Raw genomic sequence first — 19,684 nt, forward strand, 5'->3', positions numbered from 1 at the left:
GAGTATGAACCTGTAGCTGTAATATTTTGCCCTTAGATGGGGCAGCATGTTAATCTTAAGGATCCACTTTTAAGTACAATGTACGTTAAAAACTTCCTCTGAGTTATGCAAGATATAAAAGGGAAATCATTTTGTACCTGGATACAGAGAGCAACAACCCCCATTTTACTACAGCTCACAGTTACAAAATAGTCAAAACTAAAAACCTCCCTCTGATCCACCTTAAAGAGCAGATATTCTCGATTGAATGTAAGCCTTTGCAGCGTAGTATGGGAGCACAGTCCGTAAAATAAAAAAATAGGACATGTTCTATTTTTTACGGAAGGTTTCTACGGCACGGACAACTTCCTGTAAATATACGGGAAGGTGTCCGTCAGCCATAGAAATGAATGGGTCCGTAATTACAGACGAAATCTACGTTCGTGCATGGGGCTTAAGGCATGTACCATGGGTGGTTGTTTATTCTTGATTAAACAAGATGATTAATAAAGAGGACAGTTCATGTGAATAAAATATTCTGAGGGTGGTAGATTTTTATACAAGTAATATTAGTTATACCAACATGCACATGTATAGAATAAAATCCTGTAAAGCAATTTAATCCATATATCTTTAAGACTATTACTTATTGCCCCAGGGCTCTCATATCATGCTCCAATCAAACCTATATAACTTGATAATATAATACTTAATACATATGTTCTGGGTAATGCCTAATCCTGTATACAAGCTCTTACCTTACAACCATCTTGATGGGGTAAACTCCAACACTCAGTCTTTTATCCTCAGGTACAGTATAAGACACTCGTCCACTGCTGTTTGATATCTCTGTGTCAAAGTAAACCCATCTTCCACTAGAAGGCTCCATCATAATAAGAATGTCTACCTAGAATATGAGTTTATCACCATTTATAAATTTAGTCTATAGAAAGTAAATCAAGATTCCATGAAGGGAACATAATTATAACAATTCTGATTATTCTTATCCTTATGTTACTATAGTGTTCTGTAAAGTCGACATTTTATGGAGACGTCTAACCATAAAACATATTACAGAAATCTGCAACGACGTGTAATTGCATGTTTGGGTTAGTCTTTTTGGCAAACAGTTGCATATGTTTTATGGCATCCGTATGTCAAACGGACATTATAAACCCAGTATGAATACTTGTAAGATTCATGTTCCATCTAGAGATGATCTGACCACTAATCTTTTTGAGTGCATATTTTTCATATCAGTAGAAGGGTTTAGTTTCGTTTGGATTATGTGTCAAAGAATTATATCTATTTAATGTTTTCTACTGTGTACAGAATTGTACGAAGTCTCCAGGAGACTCTTCTTTTGCAGCCTAAATTATGGCTCAAAAATAGTAGTAGTTCCCACTGAATCATTAAACTTCACTGTTGTGAAACAGTAGGTCACATCTACAAAACTGTCATATTTTATGCCAGTCAAAGTCTGTAGCAGATTCTGGGTCTAGCGGCTAAAACGATTAGGCAGGAGGGTCCCAATAGCAAGAGTAGTCAAGTAACAGTCCAGGTTCTGTACACAGATAAGCGGCAACAGGTTGTGGCGTGAAGCTGAGACGTGGTCAGGAAACAGTCCAAATTCGGTACACAGATAAAGGGCAACAGATTGTAGTGTTAGGCAGGGAGGTGGTCAGAACACAGTCCAAGTACGGTACACAGATAAGCAGCAACAGTTGTGTTGTGAGTTGGAGATGTCAGAAAACAGTCCAAGTTCGGTACACAGATAAGCAATAACAGTTGTGTCGTGAGGACGAGATTTCAGAACACAGTCCAAGTTCGGTACACAGATAAGCAGCAACAGTTGTGTCGTGAGGGAGAGATGTGGCCAGGAAACATTCCAAGTTCGGTACACATATAAGCAGCAAAAGTTTGTAGAGAGGCATCAAAGAGCTATACTACAGGCAGGAAGCTTAACAGCCTGTCAATCAGGAAGTGCAAGGGTAAGACTTTTAACACACTGTGTTTTTGTTGCATTTTTAACATGCACTTTTTGTTTTAATTGATAAACTCCCAATGAGAGACATGGGAGTTTATCTAACAAAAAAAAAACGAGCTGCTCCCTGGGACACAGGATTCTCTGGATTCAAATCATGACACAAGTGGAGGATGTAGTTGGAGTGATTTGCAGTAAATTGAATACATTTTTGCACATTTTGACCTCTCAGACAGGCAATAAATATCAAATCATATCAAATCAAATATATGCCTGCTATGAGCATGTTTAGTCCCATTTTATGACAAAAACTGGTATAAACCAGCTTTATAAAGTTGGACTATTCTTTAGATGGGATCGGTTTTCTAGAAATAAACAAATTTACCTGAAAAAGACGAATACTGTATGTGCTAAAATAAATGGTCTAAAATACCTTTTCACCTGTGAGAGCTACCATGTCTAATGGACCATACATAAAACGACCAACCAAAATTTGAAATCCTCCTTCCACCGCAATAATATCATTGACTCTGTGATTAGCTGTTACATTCTGCAATAAACAAAAATAAATGAAATTATATAAACATAATAATAGAGGTATTTATATCACAGGTTCTTACAATCCAAATACCAGTTTTCACACATTGAGTGCCTAGTAGAAGTGATGGAAACCCAGACTTGTAGTTAGGCTTCTCTTCACATGGGGCAAAGTTTCAGCTATCTGCCCTAGCTTTGTATCTTAATACCCTGTACATGGCAGAGTTGGATGATAACACCCCGCTTGCAGTGTGGCCGACCTAATTTTTTTTATTTTTTTTCAGAACAATTTATCAAAAAATCACGAACAGCCAACATTTTTTTCTGACAAATTAGAAAACCATAATGAATCATAATTAGAAGTAATATATTAGTATAATATATATTATGACATTTACAGATGGTTAGCAACCCTGCCTCTTGGCACCCAGCACACAGGTCACACACTTCACCAGCTCCCCTAGCTACAACCCTGTGGAGAACCATTAAAGAAAACTCCACTTTAGGGCATGGCCACACGTAGCGTATTTCTTCCGCAACTGTCCGCATCAATGCCGCACAGAATCTGTGTTGTATATTCTGTTGCGGATCTGCCCAAAATGGGCAATAAATTGATGCGGACTAGCCGCTGCGTATTGAGGGGAAAGTACTTCCCTTCTCTCTATCAGTGCAGGATAGAGAGAAGGGACAGCACTTTCCCTAGTGAAAGTAAACGAATTTCATACTTACCGGCCGTTGTCTTGGTGATGCGTCCCTTTTTCGGCATCCAGCCCGACCTCCCTGGATGACGCCGGCAGTCCATGTGACCACTGCAGCCTGTGATTGGCTGCAGTCGTCACTTAGACTGAAACGTCATCCTAGGAAACCGGACTGGAGGAAGAAGCAGGGAGTTCTCGGTAAGTATGAACTTCTTTTTTTTTTACAGGTTGCTGTATATTGTGGTCGGTAGTCACTGTCCAGGGTGCAGAAACAGTTACTGCCGATCGCTTAACTCTTTCAACACCCTGGACAGTGACTATTTACTGACGTCGCCTAGCAACGCTCCCGTAATTATGGGTGCACACACGTAGTCACCCATAATTACGGGAGCCCCATTGACTTCCTCAGTCTGGCTGTAGACCTAGAAATACATAGGTCCAGCCAAAATGAAGAAATGTCATGTTAAAAAACCAATACGCTCCGCAGCACACATAACATGTACATTACATCTGCGGACTTCATTGCGGAATTTTGAATCTCCATTGAAGTCAATGGAGAAATTCCGCAATGAGTCCGCAACCAGTCCGCCACACGTCCGCAACAACCATTGTATGCTGTGGACACCAAATTCCGCACCGCAGCCTATGCTCCGCAGCGGAATTGTCCACAACGTGCAAACGAACCCAACCACAAAGCTGTGGAAGGCAATGGAGAAACGGGTCAGCTGCGGAGTGTCCGCAGCGGAATTCCAGAGCAAATCCGCTACGTGTGCCCTTGCCCTTACAGTCCCCTAACAGCATTACACAAGAACCATTCTCTGCATTAAAATCCAAGAGATTTGACATTTAACAGTGTTGTATCTGATTCTAATAGTGGCAATGCCCTCTATAAAATGTGTCTCCATTTTTTTTATTGCATTGTGTTCTCAAATATCCACAGTTGCTGAAGAAAATATTAAATACTTGACTATAGTCAGAATGACAGAACGTGAAAATTGAAAATTATATTAGAAAAATAACACTTCTCCATTGGATTCAAATCTGCAGAGAATGTGCAGTATGAAGATTACTGTACCGGTTCCAGATATGGTGGCACAAAAAGTTTTAGGGCATGTTCACACGTGGCGGAGTTTTTCCGCTGCAAATGTTGGTGCAGATTTGGGGCAATTACGCAACGAATCTGCACCAACATTTGCATATTTGACAGGTAATTCAGACGCTGCAGAAATGACAGCGGACTTGCCACAGATTTCCGTTTTTTGCATTGCAAAGGCTGAAATCCGCAGTGAAATTCCGCTTCTTCTCTGCAACAGTCAGTGCATGCTGCGGACTGAAAATTCTGCACCGCAGCCTATGGTCCGCAGCTGAGTTTTCCGCAATGTCTGAACTAACTTGCCTAAAAATTTATTGAAACAAATGTAAAAAACGGCCGCTGGAGAATTCCACTGCGGACTGTCCACAGCAATTCCGCCACGAGTTTACATGCCCTTATAGTCTTAAGCTTTTTTTTTAATTGTTGGGTGAACAACTAATTTTTGAATACATTTTCTGCAGAAAAACGTTCTAAAATTAAATGTGATTTCCTAATACACTTTCATTGTCTGATTGCACAAAATACAAACAGGAGAGATCTAAACCTAGTACAGGGAAGGTTTGAGGAAACGAAATCCCCTGTTGTTTGCCGGTAGACAGCATGTCGGCACTGTTTGCGAAGCAGCAGCCAGAATATATGCAGGCCAGTACTTAGTGATCAATGATGCTGGCGGCATGTGACACTACTTAATCTCCTGAGGAGGTACGTAAAGCAGTGCCACTCAATGTGCAGGAGACGGGTGGGTGGCTTGATTTGGGATGCAATACCATCTGAGATGAAAAGTATCAGTCCCAGCGATGAAGTGTAGTGTTTTAGGTGTGTAGTATATTTTACATTACTCAGCATTCTAGAGTCCTTCTCAGGTTGACTTAATGACATACACGCAGTTTGACGTGATTCCTCTTTCGTAGCCATTTCTCCTGGCGACTTGAGGGACTCATGTTCATAGTGTCGATTCCTTCCTTCTGCTGTATCTGCACACTCTCATACCTCATAAGCTGAAAGACAGTGAGCACTTATTAAAGGTGGTACTGACGTCATACTTCAATATGTCTAAACTGTTGCTTAATGAGTCCCAGAAGAAGGGAGATCCATAATTAAATGGTAAAGACGGACATATAAGAAGACGTTGGAGCTTCAATACTTAAGCTAAAATCACACTGTAATGCATCATAATTTCCATCATAAACTATAGTGACGTATAATTAGACGTCAGGTGTATAATGTGCGCAGTGAAGTGAGGACTATTTTTATAAACTATGCCTAGGCTGAAACAACGGCCGGGTTTCCCCACGTTCGTGTGAATAAGCCCTTAGTTTGTATACATAAAACATGTACACGTCACTCATGTAGCAAATTCTAGTTGGTGTATTATTAAAAATAATGCCTTCTCATGTATACAACCCCTTAGGTCAGATTCACAGGAACCAGTGCAAACTCGGACGTGAAAAACCGGCGTTTTTCACGTCCGAGTAACATCCATGTGAGTCCTGTTTTCACGGATCCCCATAGACTTAAGTCTATCAAGGGATCCGTGAAAACGGAACAAAATAGGACATGTTCTATTTTTCAACTGACCCTTTACACGGTCCGCTGAAACAACGGCCATATGGACGGACCCAAATACATGCATCCGTGTGATGGCCGTTGTTTTAACGGCTGTCACACAGACGTATACTACGTTCATCTGAATTCGGTTGGTTTATAATGAAAAAGAATGCCTTCTTAAAGGGGTTTTCTCATGTATACAACCCCTTTTCATATTCTCTATTGGTATCCGCACCTTTCAGCCATTTATCCACAATGTTTGAGATGTGGATACCTCTTTAACTGTGATTTTGATAAAAGGTTTAAGCCACAATGTGTTTTTTTAATGTGTTAAATCTTGTTAAATCAGATCCTGGAAGTTCATGTGATTTACAAAGGAGAAATCTTTAGGAAATAATTCAGGGTATTTAACAGTGGTCATAAACTAATCATGATTATTTTTTTTGGGCACCACCATTTTGATATCAACCCAAAAAAAATATTTTATTCGTCAGCATGGATAGAAGAACCTGTCAAAAAAGACTTACTTTTTTGGGAAATATTTATATTCAAACTAAGAAGTAAGGCCTTATTCACACAAGCGTGTCCAATTTGAGTCTGCAAAATACTGAATGTTTTTCATTCGTCCGTGTTGTGTCTTGTGGGGTTTCCATAAATAAATATTTTTCTTGTCTGTTTTTCTCCTCTACAAGCACTTCCTGGTTTCATTTTTTTTTTTCTGCATTTTTTTAGCTACTGATCCGGAAAAAATGGACAGCACACAAGTTTCGTCTGTGTGCTGTCTGTTTATTTCACACACCAATAGACCATAATGGGCGTCTGGTCTGCACAAACGGACCAGAATAAGACACTCTGAGTTTCTCGCCACGGACACACGATCCATGAAAGAAAAAACTGTATGTGAGAGTAACCCCATTGAATTTTATGGGTCAGTGTACTGTCTGTTGCTAAAACGGACAGCGCACTAAGGCCTCATGCACACGACCGTGTTCAGTCTGTGATATACGGACCGCATTTTGGGCGCATTTCCCGGACCGAACACTGTTTAGAGAGCCAGGCTCTTAGCATCATAGTTACGTATGATGCTGTGAGTCACTGCCTCCCCGCGGGAATACTGTCATGTACTGAGAACATGTTAAATAAATTAACATCAAGTCTTACCTGTCTTAGAATAAAGGCCACCACATCTGTGGATTCCCAGTAACTGGCATGGAAAAGATGTGGTAGTGCTACAGTTGGAAAGGCAGTGAGTACATCGGGGCAGTATAAGGCATAATCAATACGCTTCATTCCCCACCAATTGGCTGTAACTGCATAAGGAAAATACAAATTCAAAGTTAATATTTTGTAAAAACTTTGCAAGATATTAAAGGAGTTGTCAGAGGGGTTTCCAAAAACATCGGCACCTATGTCAATAGGCTGTGTTCATTCCCATTCACTTGCAATACCAGACACAATCCATGGAGTTGCAGTTTTTTCAAAAAACAAAATAGAAAATACACATTTTCTGATCTTAGACGACCCCTTTAAAATACATGTTTTTGGTGCAATACAATGTTGTTCTTCTCAGTTCTACATGTTGGGCAGTTGTTATAGAGGAATGTGGTATTAAAAGTGGTTGTTAGTGCAAAAAACGTAAAACCGTTAGTGGGGAAAAAAATACTTGTGTAATCTTTTGCGTTTCTCTAAAGCCAACTGTGCCCCTCTTGTCTTCTAATTGATGTGCCTTCGACACATTTAATATTCTGGTCTATCAAAAAAGCCTTGTTAAAATGTTATCGGAGCTTCCTAAATTCCTATGGATTTATAAGAAAAAAAATCTGGTTCATTTCCCCAGACAAGTTTCAATACGATAAAACCTTTTTCTGAGTATGAATTATTTCGTGGTGATGCCTGGAGAATTATCTGTATGACTGGAGGTCAACTGCCATTCAGTTTTTGTATAAAACATATAGGATTTTTTTGGGGAAGAATGAGCAGAGGTGCTGTGTGTACAGGTAAAATAACATTTTATAATAGCAACATAAACATGTCCACGAAGATTTAAAGGATTAGAAAAACATCTTCCAAAAACAGCACGAACACTTGTCAATGGGTTGTGTCTGGTATTGCAGCCCTGCTCCATTAAAGAGGCTCTGTCACCACATTATAAGTGCCCTGTCTCATGCATAAGGAGATGGGCGCTGTAATGTAGGTGACAGCAGTGCTTTTTATTTAAAAAAAACGATCTGTTTTCACCACTTTATTAGCGATTTTAGATTTATGCTAATGAGTTGCTTAATGCACAAGTGGGCGCGTTTTTACTTTAGACCAAGTGGGCGTTTGTACAGAGGAGTGTATGATGCTGACCAATCAGTGACCAATCAGCGTCATGCACTCCTCTCCATTCATTTAGTCAGCGCATAGGGATCCTTTTAGATCGGTATGTGCTGTCTTATACTAACACATTAACGATACTGAAGTGTTTAGACAGTGAATAGACATTCTACGGGATGTCTATTCACAATCTCTGCACTTCGTTACTGTTTCTGTGGTAGTTACAGCAGAGCAAAGCGTAATCTCGTTGTAACCTGTCATCTACAGCGTAATCTCGCGAGATTACGCTTGCTCTGCTGTAACTACCACAGAAACAGTAACGAAGTGCAGAGGTTGTGAATAGAGATCCCGTGAAATGTCTATTCACTGTCTAAACACTTCAGTATCGTTAATGTGTTAGTATAAGACAGCACATACCGATCTAAAAGGATCCCTATGCGCTGACTAAATGAATGGAGAGGAGTGCATGACGCTGATTGGTCAGCGTCATACACTCCTCTGTACAACGCCCACTTGGTCTAAAGTAAAAACACGCCCACTTGGGCATTAAGCAACTCATTAGCATAAATCTAAAATCGCTAATAAAGTGGTGAAAACAGATAGTTTTTTTTAAATAAAAAGCACTGCGGTCACCTACATTATAGTGCCCATCTCCATATATAGGAGACAGGGCACTTATAATGTGGTGACAGAGCCTCTTTAAGTGACATGTTTTGACAGCTTTTGTTTTTCTAATGTATAACCCCTTTAATACAATGTTGCTGCTTTTCTGCTTCAAGGTGGTGTTACAAATCTAGAGATTTGTAATATGTGTTATACAAGCATTTAAAAGTACTATTTAATAGGTATGTACACATTTACAACTATATTTATATTGGTCCAATGCATCTAAAATAAAATGAAGCAACTTTTCAAATAGTCTTGATCATAAATATCCTGTATATCCTCAGTGGATATACAGCTCTTATGCAGACCTATGTGTTTCCATGGTTACAAACTAAAAACAAAGCCTTCGTAGTCAAATCTTGCAGTGGTATTGCTTACAGCTGGATGGGAGTATGGGAGTATCAGGCTATATAGGGTTTGTTTGTAGTCTGAAGTTCTGCATAGCAGCTGTAGCCACAAAGCAGTAGGATATTTTAGCCCCTTCCCGACATCCACCGTATATATAAGGCAGAGGTCGGGTGACGGAGTATGGAGCGGGCTCAGCCCATTCCATAGAACAAGTGTGTCGGCTGTATCTTAAAGCTGACTTCAGTGTAATGAGCAGGATCCTGCTCGCTTAGACCCTTAGATGCCACGGTTAATAGCGACCGCAGCATCTAAGCTGTTAGAATGAAGGGACGGCCCTCTCTGACATGCCGTGCCGATGTTCGCCATGGCAGCCTGGGGGCCTAAAGAGGGCCCTCAGGTTTGCCATCTTTGTACACCTTTTATGCCATGCCGGAGGCAGGGCTCAGCAGGTGCCTGTCAGAATCATGATATACTATATATTGTGTAAGCAATCCAACGATCGCTGGTTCAAGTCCCATGGCGGGACTAGTAAAAAAAAGTTAAATAAAATTTTTATAATATATAAAAAAACTAAAAATATTAAAAGTTAAAATATCGCCGCATCGGTAAAAGTCTGAACTATCACAATATAACATTATTTAGCCTGCAGGTAAACGCTGTAAAAAAAATAAGTCACAATTTTTTTATCAAAAATTCTCATGTACCCCAAGATGGTACCAATAGAAACTACATCTCGCCCCACAAAAAAATAAGCCCTCATACTGCCCAATCAATGGAAAAATAAAAAAGTTATTGCTCTCAGAATTTGTCGACACAAAACAAATTTTCTTTTTATCAATTAGTTTTTCCCTTGTAAAAGTAGTAAACTTAAAAAAACTATATAAATTTGGTGTCGCCGTAATCGCATTGACCAACTGAATAAAGTGAACGTGACGTTTTTACCACACTGAACAGCGTAAAAACTAAACCCCCCAAAAATGGAGGATTTGCTGTTTTTTCTCCCATTCCACCCACAAATACTTTTTTTCCCAGTCTCCTAGTACATTATATGGTCAATAAATAGTGCCATGAAAAACTGCAACTTCTCCCGCAAAAATCAAGCCCTTATATGGCTTTCTCAACAGAAAAATAAAGAAAAGTTGTCTGAAAAATGTTTGCGACAGGTAGGGGTTAATCAAGACTATTTGAAAAGTTACTTCATTTTTTTTATTATTTAGATGCATTGTAGCAATACATTTTTTTTTGTAGTTTTAAAGTCTATGAGGTCTTTAACATTATGATTAAAGGGGTGTTCCTATCTGAGACATTCTGGGACCTTTCACGACATCGGAGGTCCCCCCACTGAGATGGCCTCTCTCAGGCGCATCCGGGCAGGGACTTAGTGGTAAGTAAGCTGGAATTACGGAAACAGTTTAGCTCGCTGTGCTATGCCGTTTTTGTAAATGTCATTCACTCCTATGGGAGATACAGAAACAGTGTAGCTCTGCTAGCTTGACAATTTCTGGAAAACCCGGCCACCTCTGCACCTATTTCTCCCCGAATGTGGGGGCCATCGACTATCTCACAAGATGGGGTCTGGAGATCTCTGATTTCGAGATAGGGAATACCCTTTTACGCCGAGCACACTGTACATAGGCTGTTTTTGGTTTAAAGGTCAAGACTGGACGCCAGTAGTTCTACTGTTCAATGTTCAATGTTTATGCAGTCAAGGAGCTAGTGACCATAATTTTACTCAATATTTTGGACATACCCAATAGTAATCCTCTTGACTCTAAACGATTAATTACAAGACATGTGATCAACTGAACGATATAGGTGTTTGTAAGTGTATTACTTGTACTTGGAGCAAATACTTTGTATATAGGAGGCTCTGGACATGATAATTGGATAAAATTCTAGAAGACTTTTATATTTAACATTCCACAAAACTGTAATAAAATAAAACAATGCTGACATGAATCTGTTTTATTTTTGTTTAGCTTTTTTCTAACAACGAGGCAAATAAAGAACTGACTTACTGTTAGCAATTTTTGCCGTTGGCAGACTTTCTGAAGAACTTGACATTTCACTGCTCATGCTCACAAGGCTAGACCGTCTGACTTTAACTTGTGTAGGGGTTGATAGGTTGGAGCATGCCGGAGCCTCGGTAGAAGAGTTGTTACTTGTGGGGGTCTCTACAAATGCTGCGCTACAAGCTTGAATAGCATCCACTGGAGAAAAAGAAAGCCCATCATTCATTTGTTGTTTAGAAACCAGGAAGAACAGTTGTACTTAAAATAAATAAAATTTAGGTAAAAGATTCCCTCTAAGGTGAATCAAAGGATTTTTATTAATTGAACTTGAAAGTTGCATATGCCAAACATATCGCATACAATGTGCTACTAATCAGAAAAAAAAGTTTATTTATTTAGTTGCCACCATTAATTGCTGTTTATAGTATGGTCTTAAGTTTAAGTCAATATTAGAGTAAGATCATTAAAAAATATATATACTATATTCTAAACCATGAAGAGTGTAGGAGGCTTAAAATTGGAGAAGAGTATAACATTATCGAAAAGGGACTAAAGTGTTGAACTCCGTTCTAATGGATCATAATCCATGCTGCTGCTATATCGCCTGCCCGCCACCCATCCCATTAATTACATGCAATACCCAGCCCTAAAATGCCACCGGGCCCTGCATGTGTCCTGTTCTGTTACATGGCTGTCTATGTCTCTCTCTATTCAGTGACCAACAGTTGCTGAACACAGAGAGATGAAGACAGCCAGACAGCCTGTTTGTCATGGCTATGACCAAATGTCACAAGATTCAGCTGGCCAATAAGCCAGCTGGCACCGCAGCTTTGCCTCTTCTTTTTGGCACTGGCCAATCCAGTAGGGGGTCTGCAGCAGCTAGGAGCAGGAGAGTCTAGCGCACAGGTGGTGGTTTGGGGTGAGGAAAACACACAGAGGGATTGTATTTAGGGCATGGGAAACTATGCGGGGGCACATTATGCAATAAAGGGGGCTAATTAATGGAACCTGGATGACACTAGTGTAATAGTGTGGCTGGTAATGTAATATTAACATGTTGAAATAAAATAATGAGGATAAACTGTGGCTGTCATTATTGGGTCATGTGAGAAATGAGAAACATTTTCTGATTAGTTTAGTTACAATAATTGGATTTTTCTTTTTTTTTTTGGGGGGGGGGGGCAATTCTGTCTTTTGCTATGGAGCTCTATGATTTATATTTACACCCATGGTTGAACTGACCTACCAGTGGATCCTCCAATGGATCCAGGCTTTAAAACGATAATGGGGTCCAGCCTTTACAGGACCATACTCAATAGTACAGGTCAACTGAGGAGACGCTGGACCAGATATCTTGTATGCTTGTTTTTGGGTGTATTATCCCTTATATGCTATTGTCCTCAGAATAACTTCCTCTGGTAGTCCCAAGGTATCCCATAGGAGCAGTCACTACAGGTAGGATTTTTAAAGACAGGAGAGATGATGTGTCTCATATGGTATCATTGCCAATACCATCATAACAGTCAGGATTGCCAACCTTTTATTTTTTTTTGTTTGAATTAAAATTTTTGGAAACGCAATCATAAAGTAGTCTATATCTACAGGTTAACACACAAAAACATAGTAAAAAATATAGATCAAGGTGTGCAAAGTTCATAAATTCCACAAATGTTTACATCAGCAAGTGCTTGTACACTCAAAAATTAAGAAACGAAGGCCATGCAATATTTGACCATCATCTACAAACAGGGTGGACATACCATTGGTGCAACCTGTGCTGCTGCACAGGGGCCCAGTAGGTAAAGGAGTCCACTGTCACCTTAAAGCAACCTTCTTCTGTTTGTTATATTGCATGTAATGCCTGAGATGATGAATTGTATGTCTCACAGTTACTGGTGGATTATTAGGCCCTGTTCACATTGAGTTTTTTTGCAGGTAGATTTTGACCTGCCTGCAAATTGTTGCCGCGATTTTCATGGCGTTTTTCAGGGAATGCAGTGAAAAACACTTTCTCTGACTCCTATTGATTTCAATGGGAGGTCAGAGGCAGAACCGCAGCAAAAAAGAGCATGCCGCTTTTCTTGCCGTGAGTGGCTAAAAACCACCACGGAAAAAAAACACCTCACCGCCTGAAATCAATGGGAGGCGGTGTTGGACATTTTTTGACGCGGATTCCAAAATCAGCGTAAAAAAACCCATGTGAACTGGGCCTTAGAGAGACATTAGGGGGTGATTTATGATGAAATACTGGAGAGCAGTGGGCCCATATACTGTAGTTATTGCACAGGGGTCCTCAGCTGTCTGTGTCTGCCCATGCACAAACGTGTTACAAATATATACTGCACACGGCAAACAGCTACATTCACTGATGGGTGTATTAAAAAAAATGGCAAAACTGCATGAATGCACCAAGCAATTGTTTTAAAAATTGCGGCAAAAACGCTCCTTTTTGCCACAATTCTGCAAAAATCGCAGCAAAAAACACGAATTTAATGCAAACTGTGAACACAGCCAACCTCTAATCGATCATTGCAAATCCCTAAACCTAATCTAATTTGTTAACAATGTATGTAATGCTAGTGCTTGGTGTGTCTTATTTGATGTCATGATCCAGACAGTGGTAAACCTCCAGGTTGTGGAGTAAATAAATGTCCTTGTTAGAAGTAGAGGGGTGATCAGATGAGTTACTGTTCATCTGTTCAGTCCTTTTCTAAAATAAAACAGAGACCTCATATGTGACAATCAGAGAGCAAATATGCTCTCTCTTTGATAAAAGTGTGTGGAGGGGGGGGGGGTTAAAACAAGAAGACAAATTCATGTAACCTCCTGGGGTCATCTACAGCTATACAGGGACAGGAGAAGGGTCACAGATTACAGCCTGTCCTCCTCTTCCTGCACATACCCCTGCTGGCCCCACTCTATCCTTCTACACACTGGCTGAAGGAGGAACTGCAAAAAAATGCAACTCTCAATTCAACCAACTCTAACTGAGGGTCAGCTAAGAATCTTAGCTTTAAATCAAGAACTAGATCACAGCTCTAGCTGCAATCTAGCCTGAGCTAGAACCTTTAGATGCGAGGACGTATCACTAAACGTCCTTGGCTACTGGAGTGCCTCCCTGCCAGGATGTATGAGATACATGCTTGACAGATAAAGGGTTAAAACGGAATTTAGCTTTTTCTTTCAGTTAAAAAACTTCAATATCCTGTGTCTGGCTGTAAGGCAACGGATTGCAGAAAAAGCTTCCCCCACTGCGGTCTACAATAAGGGACAAATAATATTAAGCCCCACCCCTTGGCTAAGTCCCACCTCCTCAGCTGCCTGCCAACTGTAAATGGAAGAGATCAGCAGGAATTTAACCCCTGTGTCCTATGCAGGATTTCTACAAGATTGTTTCAGAAACATGCAGAGAATTCTCCAACCTGACAAACAGCGTGAGCAAGTGTATCTCCTATTTACTTTTGACATTTATTTTAATTTATAGTTTTTCTAACTTATAAATTACAAACTATGTGATGTGTTTTTTTTCTATTCAGGAAACTAATAAAGAAATTAATTGGGAGTCACCAGAAATACAATAAACATCTGTGTAAAATTTTTACCATAACTGTAGCTGCGCGCGATCGATCCATGACCAAAAGATCTAGTTTTCCATCATTCAAAAATATGGGACACAACCAAAGAACACAATATCAAATCATGAGACAAAGGGCTGTATGATAATGTAAACCAGAGAACAATGTGCTAACATTGCCGCTTACTAGTCAGCTATAGTAAATTCATTATTATCCGGAGTCACGGAGAAGAGGACACTTTATATAATGTTTCCATAAGCACACAATGGAATTCCAATGTAAATTCTATTATTCATAATCCCTTCAAAATGCATAGACTGGAAAAAAATGAAAGTTCTTTTCGTCACGTCGCACTGCTTCATCCATATCTGTGCTGCACCTTCCTTTGCCTGGAGCTATTCTGTGCTCTATTTCAGAACTCTAGGAGAGCAGAAGTACAATTGGAACAGCTGTTTGCAAACTGGATTTTACTGTACCTCTCTTGGGAGTCATCATTCATGAGCACAGCATTAACCTATCAATTATTTACTTAACAACATAGAACCATCTGCCCCAAGTGCAGCTAATTTACTCTTCCTATGGATTTAATGTATATATAAATACTCTAAATAAATGCAAAACAGATAAACTAGTGCAAAGAAAAAGTTAAAGTGTTACCTGTAACAACCAATCAGAGTTCGGCTTACATCCCTCCACTGCAGGTTTGAAAAGGAAAGCAGTGATCTGATTTGTTGGCAACTCCAGTTTCACTTTTTTTCAATACAATTTGCCCATAGGGGAAGGTTTATTAATAATAGCCACTTTACTGGTGTAGGAGGCTGAGACGAGGGATTGGTGGAGAAGGTGGCTACATAGGATGCCAAAGAGGTGTGGGGGGGGGAGGGTTTCTAAATTTACCTTAAAATTTCTTTGTACAACCAGTAGAAGTGCTGAATGGTGAAGGATGGAGTCAAAAGAAGAGCTGCAGGTGCCAAAAAAAAAATCTATGAGAGATACATGGTGCGTGACCAGCCAGCCCTTTACTGGGTGCATGTGTGGTGGGGATGGAAGAAAATTGCTCAGGAAGGAGGTGGACAGGGGGAAATTAAATGAATAATTGTCCATCCGCCAACTATAATGCTGAAATTTAGGGACCTAAGGTAGGGAGATGTGCATTCTGAATCCCCTACCTTAGGCACCAAAAGAGCCTGTCCCACTTCATGCATGCACTATATTCATCAACAGGCCGCATGCCAAGTCAAGTCAAATCTGCTGTTATTTTCTGCCACTTTTCTAAACCAAAAAGTGGTAAAAAGTTTGGATAAAGGAGTCGTACGAAATTGGATTTTTAAACTTTGTCCACTTTTCTCAACACATTTGAATGTGTCAGAAAAGGTGGCGCAGGGGCTTAAAAATATAGTGTGTTCAGCCCAGACACCATGTTTTTAAGAGTATTTAAAGTGTCAGTCCAGTTATACTCTCCTGCCTGAACTAACATTCGGCGCGGAGAGCCGCTCCTGCACGCTGGGTGGTACAGCCACCTCACGGCGGGTAGGACGGCGGGCGACCTCTGTTCTGGAAATATTGTAGATGCGGGTTTCAGTGTTAGGACTCGCATCTATCAGACATTGATGGCATATCCCGTGGATATGCTTTAAATGTCTAAGGTGGAAATAATCCTTTAAAGGGTCTGCTTCTAATGTCTTGGTGCCAGATAACACGGGGCACTTTCAGAGGTCTTGTGTTTTTAATCGGCTGGACTGATAGAATCTGAACAATTCCTGTTTTAATAGAATTTTTTTATAGGGAGGGTCATAAGGTAAGGTTGCTCTGAAGTGGAAAAAAAACTCAACATACTTTTATATTTTAGCTCACTAAAGAAAAAGAAAGGAGTCAGAAGTTTTGGGACCCATTTAAATGATATAAAAGTGTTTCGTTGTTTTCATTTGCATTCATGCTGGTTACAAAACAGAGAAAAAAATCTCTAAATTCTTCAAAGCTTCAATTAAAACATTGACAATAGACAGTGATCACATAACATTAGAAGACAATAACGTACTGCGTTTTACATTAAACTGTAGAATATCGGTTTTTCTAAAGCAATACAACAGAAATTATATTTTATTGTAATTTGGCATATAATTTATGAACAAGAACTCCATGTGGGATTGCTGTAGGTTCAGGTTCTTTATTACGACGACAATCTGAACACATTGCTAAAATCTAAGTACCGTAATATGTACCTGCAATATGTAGTGAGGGAGAGGCCTTCCCTGCTTTGTATGTATCGCCCTGGGTGTTCCAGTGCCTGTTCTACATAACTAAGGCAGCAAATGAAAATGGTCCCAACACTGAACAAAAGTGTTTTTTTGTGTTGTATTCCAATGACGATCCACAGAACTGTTTCTCAAATATTATGTTCAGGTTTACAGTAGTCACCTTAAATGTTTTCTAAGATCAAAAATGCTACAGTCTTATAAAATAGGGTGGAGAGGCACTTCTTGGTCGCGGTCATAGAACTCGTGTGACTAAAGGAGTTGTAAGCGACTCCGTCCTTATTGCAAAAAGTGTTATTTATTTATGACATTTGTGCATATAAACCGGTGACGTTTCAACCCCCAAAAATTAGGCCTTTCTCAAGTGAGCCGCAGTCACAACCTCGTAGTGCCTCTCAGGCAGTCAGGGCATAATTAGGATACAATGCACAGAGTTTTACCAGTCACCATGCATGAACAAGAGCGACATTGTGTCTGGTAAAACTTTAAAGAGACCCTTGGTGGATCACTGTGAACCCTTACGATCTTGTGATTGTGGGGATCCCAGCAGTCAGACCAATCACAACTTCGTATGGTTCAGTTTACGATTTACGCACCTGCATACTAGGATGTATGACATGGTCTACTCTGCAAAGGTTGGTAGAGTGTCTTTTTAGGAATAAAATGTTTTTCTGTATGTCTAGCAGATGTTCACATTTGTCTACTGGCAGAAAACTGTGGGTGTGATGTGGGCAGACCATATTGATGAGGCCATTAGTGCAAAAACGAAGGGAGGAATTTATAAAAGGCTTTACTCCACTTTTGAAGTACAAAAAAAGTTGCAAATTATGGTGCACATCATATTTGTGCTGTCATTTGTGACTTTTCACACCTGTTGTCATTTTTCAAAGCGGCAAAAAAGTGGCAGGGTTTAGCGGGAGAGGCAGGGGCTTTCCACAGACTGACAGATTTACCATCACTTATGCTATGTGCCTAATCCTAGCAGGTGTAAATTTACATTTCTGGTGCACGGACAACCAAAGGTGAGCCAAATTTATTAAGAGGCGTACATTGTTTTCCAGCGCGCTACAGTTCAAGGCTGGTGTACTGTATGAAACATCGGTCTTAGTAAATTCTCCCCTGAGTGCACTACTAAGTATACATACACATAAGGATCACCTTTGAGCTATTACTTTTATTACATCATATACTATATATTTATGCTGCCATTGTTACATTTGTTTAGTCAAAATTGGAGAAGTTCCTCCAAAAATATTTCTGGGTTGTACAGTGGAACTGACAATATGTGACATGGCAACAGCTGGGACACACTCTCTGTACAATGTGCAAGTGTTCCGTACATTGCACAGAAAGTGAGAGGTACGGACCTGAGCGCTGCCCAATGTTTACATGGAAAAGAGTTTTTTTTTTTAATTTATTGAAAAGCTTTCTACACAAAAAAAGAGGGCTAGACAAAATTAAAAACTTCTGGGGAACTCCTTTAATACTGGAGTCATGATACCATATACTAGTAAGTGTGAGTTACCTAATAGGTAAGACTTTCCATCTCCCAGGGGATCTTTCTGGTATCTGGGAACATTGAATGGTGGAAGCATGTGGAAAGTCTTCTCCAGCAAAGGCTCCAGTCTTGATGCAGATGGATCAGCAGAATGGAAAAAACTGTATACCTGGCTACAAGCAGGACGGGCCCGACACACTGCAAAAAAAATAAAAAATAGATTAGGTAATGTAAAATGGATCAATATATACACCACTGACTAATATATAGAATATAGAGTTAGTTATAGAAATTTTAGCATAGTATCATAGATCGGTATATAATGACCAAAGGGATAATCTATAGTAACAATCCAATTGTGGATCAATAAAAAATAATGGATTCATTACCATTTTACATGGGGGAATTGTTCTGACCACGGCAAACTATTTTGTCATGTGTGCTGGTATTGAATGAACATTTTTATATTAAGTAAACACGGAATGGTTTATTTGATTTGTCTTTACATGTATGTCTACCTTAACGCTGTGGACAATCTTTTTTTGTAAGAAGGTCCACATCAAAATATCCATTGTGAATCGCATGTTAGGTGTGGTGGACACTCTGCTGTGGGCCTTTAATTTGGCTTCTTTTGTAAGCCTGATAGCACGTTACGTCTGGTACAACTTCTTATGCTGGGTGAGAATCTTTTTACTTTCTCCTGCATTGGGGGTTTTTACTTTACTACCTGTATTAATAATCTGCCTCTATTACTCTATGTTCATGTAATTTAGTGGTCCCTCCTTAAACAAATGTTTTTGAATATATGGCCACATGGTTACCACACTACGTCAGGGAAGTCCACCGCTTTGTGTCTTTTAGTCTGTGTGTGTCCTTATTCTCCACTTACGCTTGAAAATTTTTCATGGAATTTCCTTTTTAATGACAACAGTGAAGAATAGGTTTTTATTGGTTCAATACATGTTTCGTATCCTACATGATTCTTTCGATTTGTTTGTGGGACTCTTTCTATTTGGGAATACTAATTGGTGTTGCTTATCTGGATCCGGCAGAATTAAACAGAACAAAATATAAACACGTGCTGCCATGTTTTCCATTTCAGAGTTTCCTTTTACAAGGACTTATCCCATGAATGTTCAGTGGGCAGGGTCTGTTGTCGTGCAGGCAGACTACAC

General features: G+C 39.7%; 1 protein-coding gene across 1 annotated transcript in view; it reads right to left on the reverse strand.

Moving 5' to 3' along the window:
* The window catches only part of PITPNM3 (PITPNM family member 3), a 261,407-nt gene that overhangs the window by 5,670 nt on the left and 236,053 nt on the right, over positions 1-19,684 (reverse strand). The window contains exons 9-14 of the mRNA XM_075854250.1: positions 18,537-18,707; positions 11,188-11,379; positions 7,001-7,149; positions 5,173-5,289; positions 2,397-2,513; positions 738-886 (exon numbers count right to left, since the gene is read on the reverse strand). Of these exons, the coding sequence (XP_075710365.1) occupies positions 738-886; positions 2,397-2,513; positions 5,173-5,289; positions 7,001-7,149; positions 11,188-11,379; positions 18,537-18,707 (895 nt within the window). The remainder of the gene's footprint in view (positions 1-737; positions 887-2,396; positions 2,514-5,172; positions 5,290-7,000; positions 7,150-11,187; positions 11,380-18,536; positions 18,708-19,684) is intronic.

Source organism: Rhinoderma darwinii, chromosome 2 (genome assembly GCF_050947455.1).
Source record: "Rhinoderma darwinii isolate aRhiDar2 chromosome 2, aRhiDar2.hap1, whole genome shotgun sequence".
NCBI lineage: Eukaryota > Metazoa > Chordata > Amphibia > Anura > Rhinodermatidae > Rhinoderma > Rhinoderma darwinii.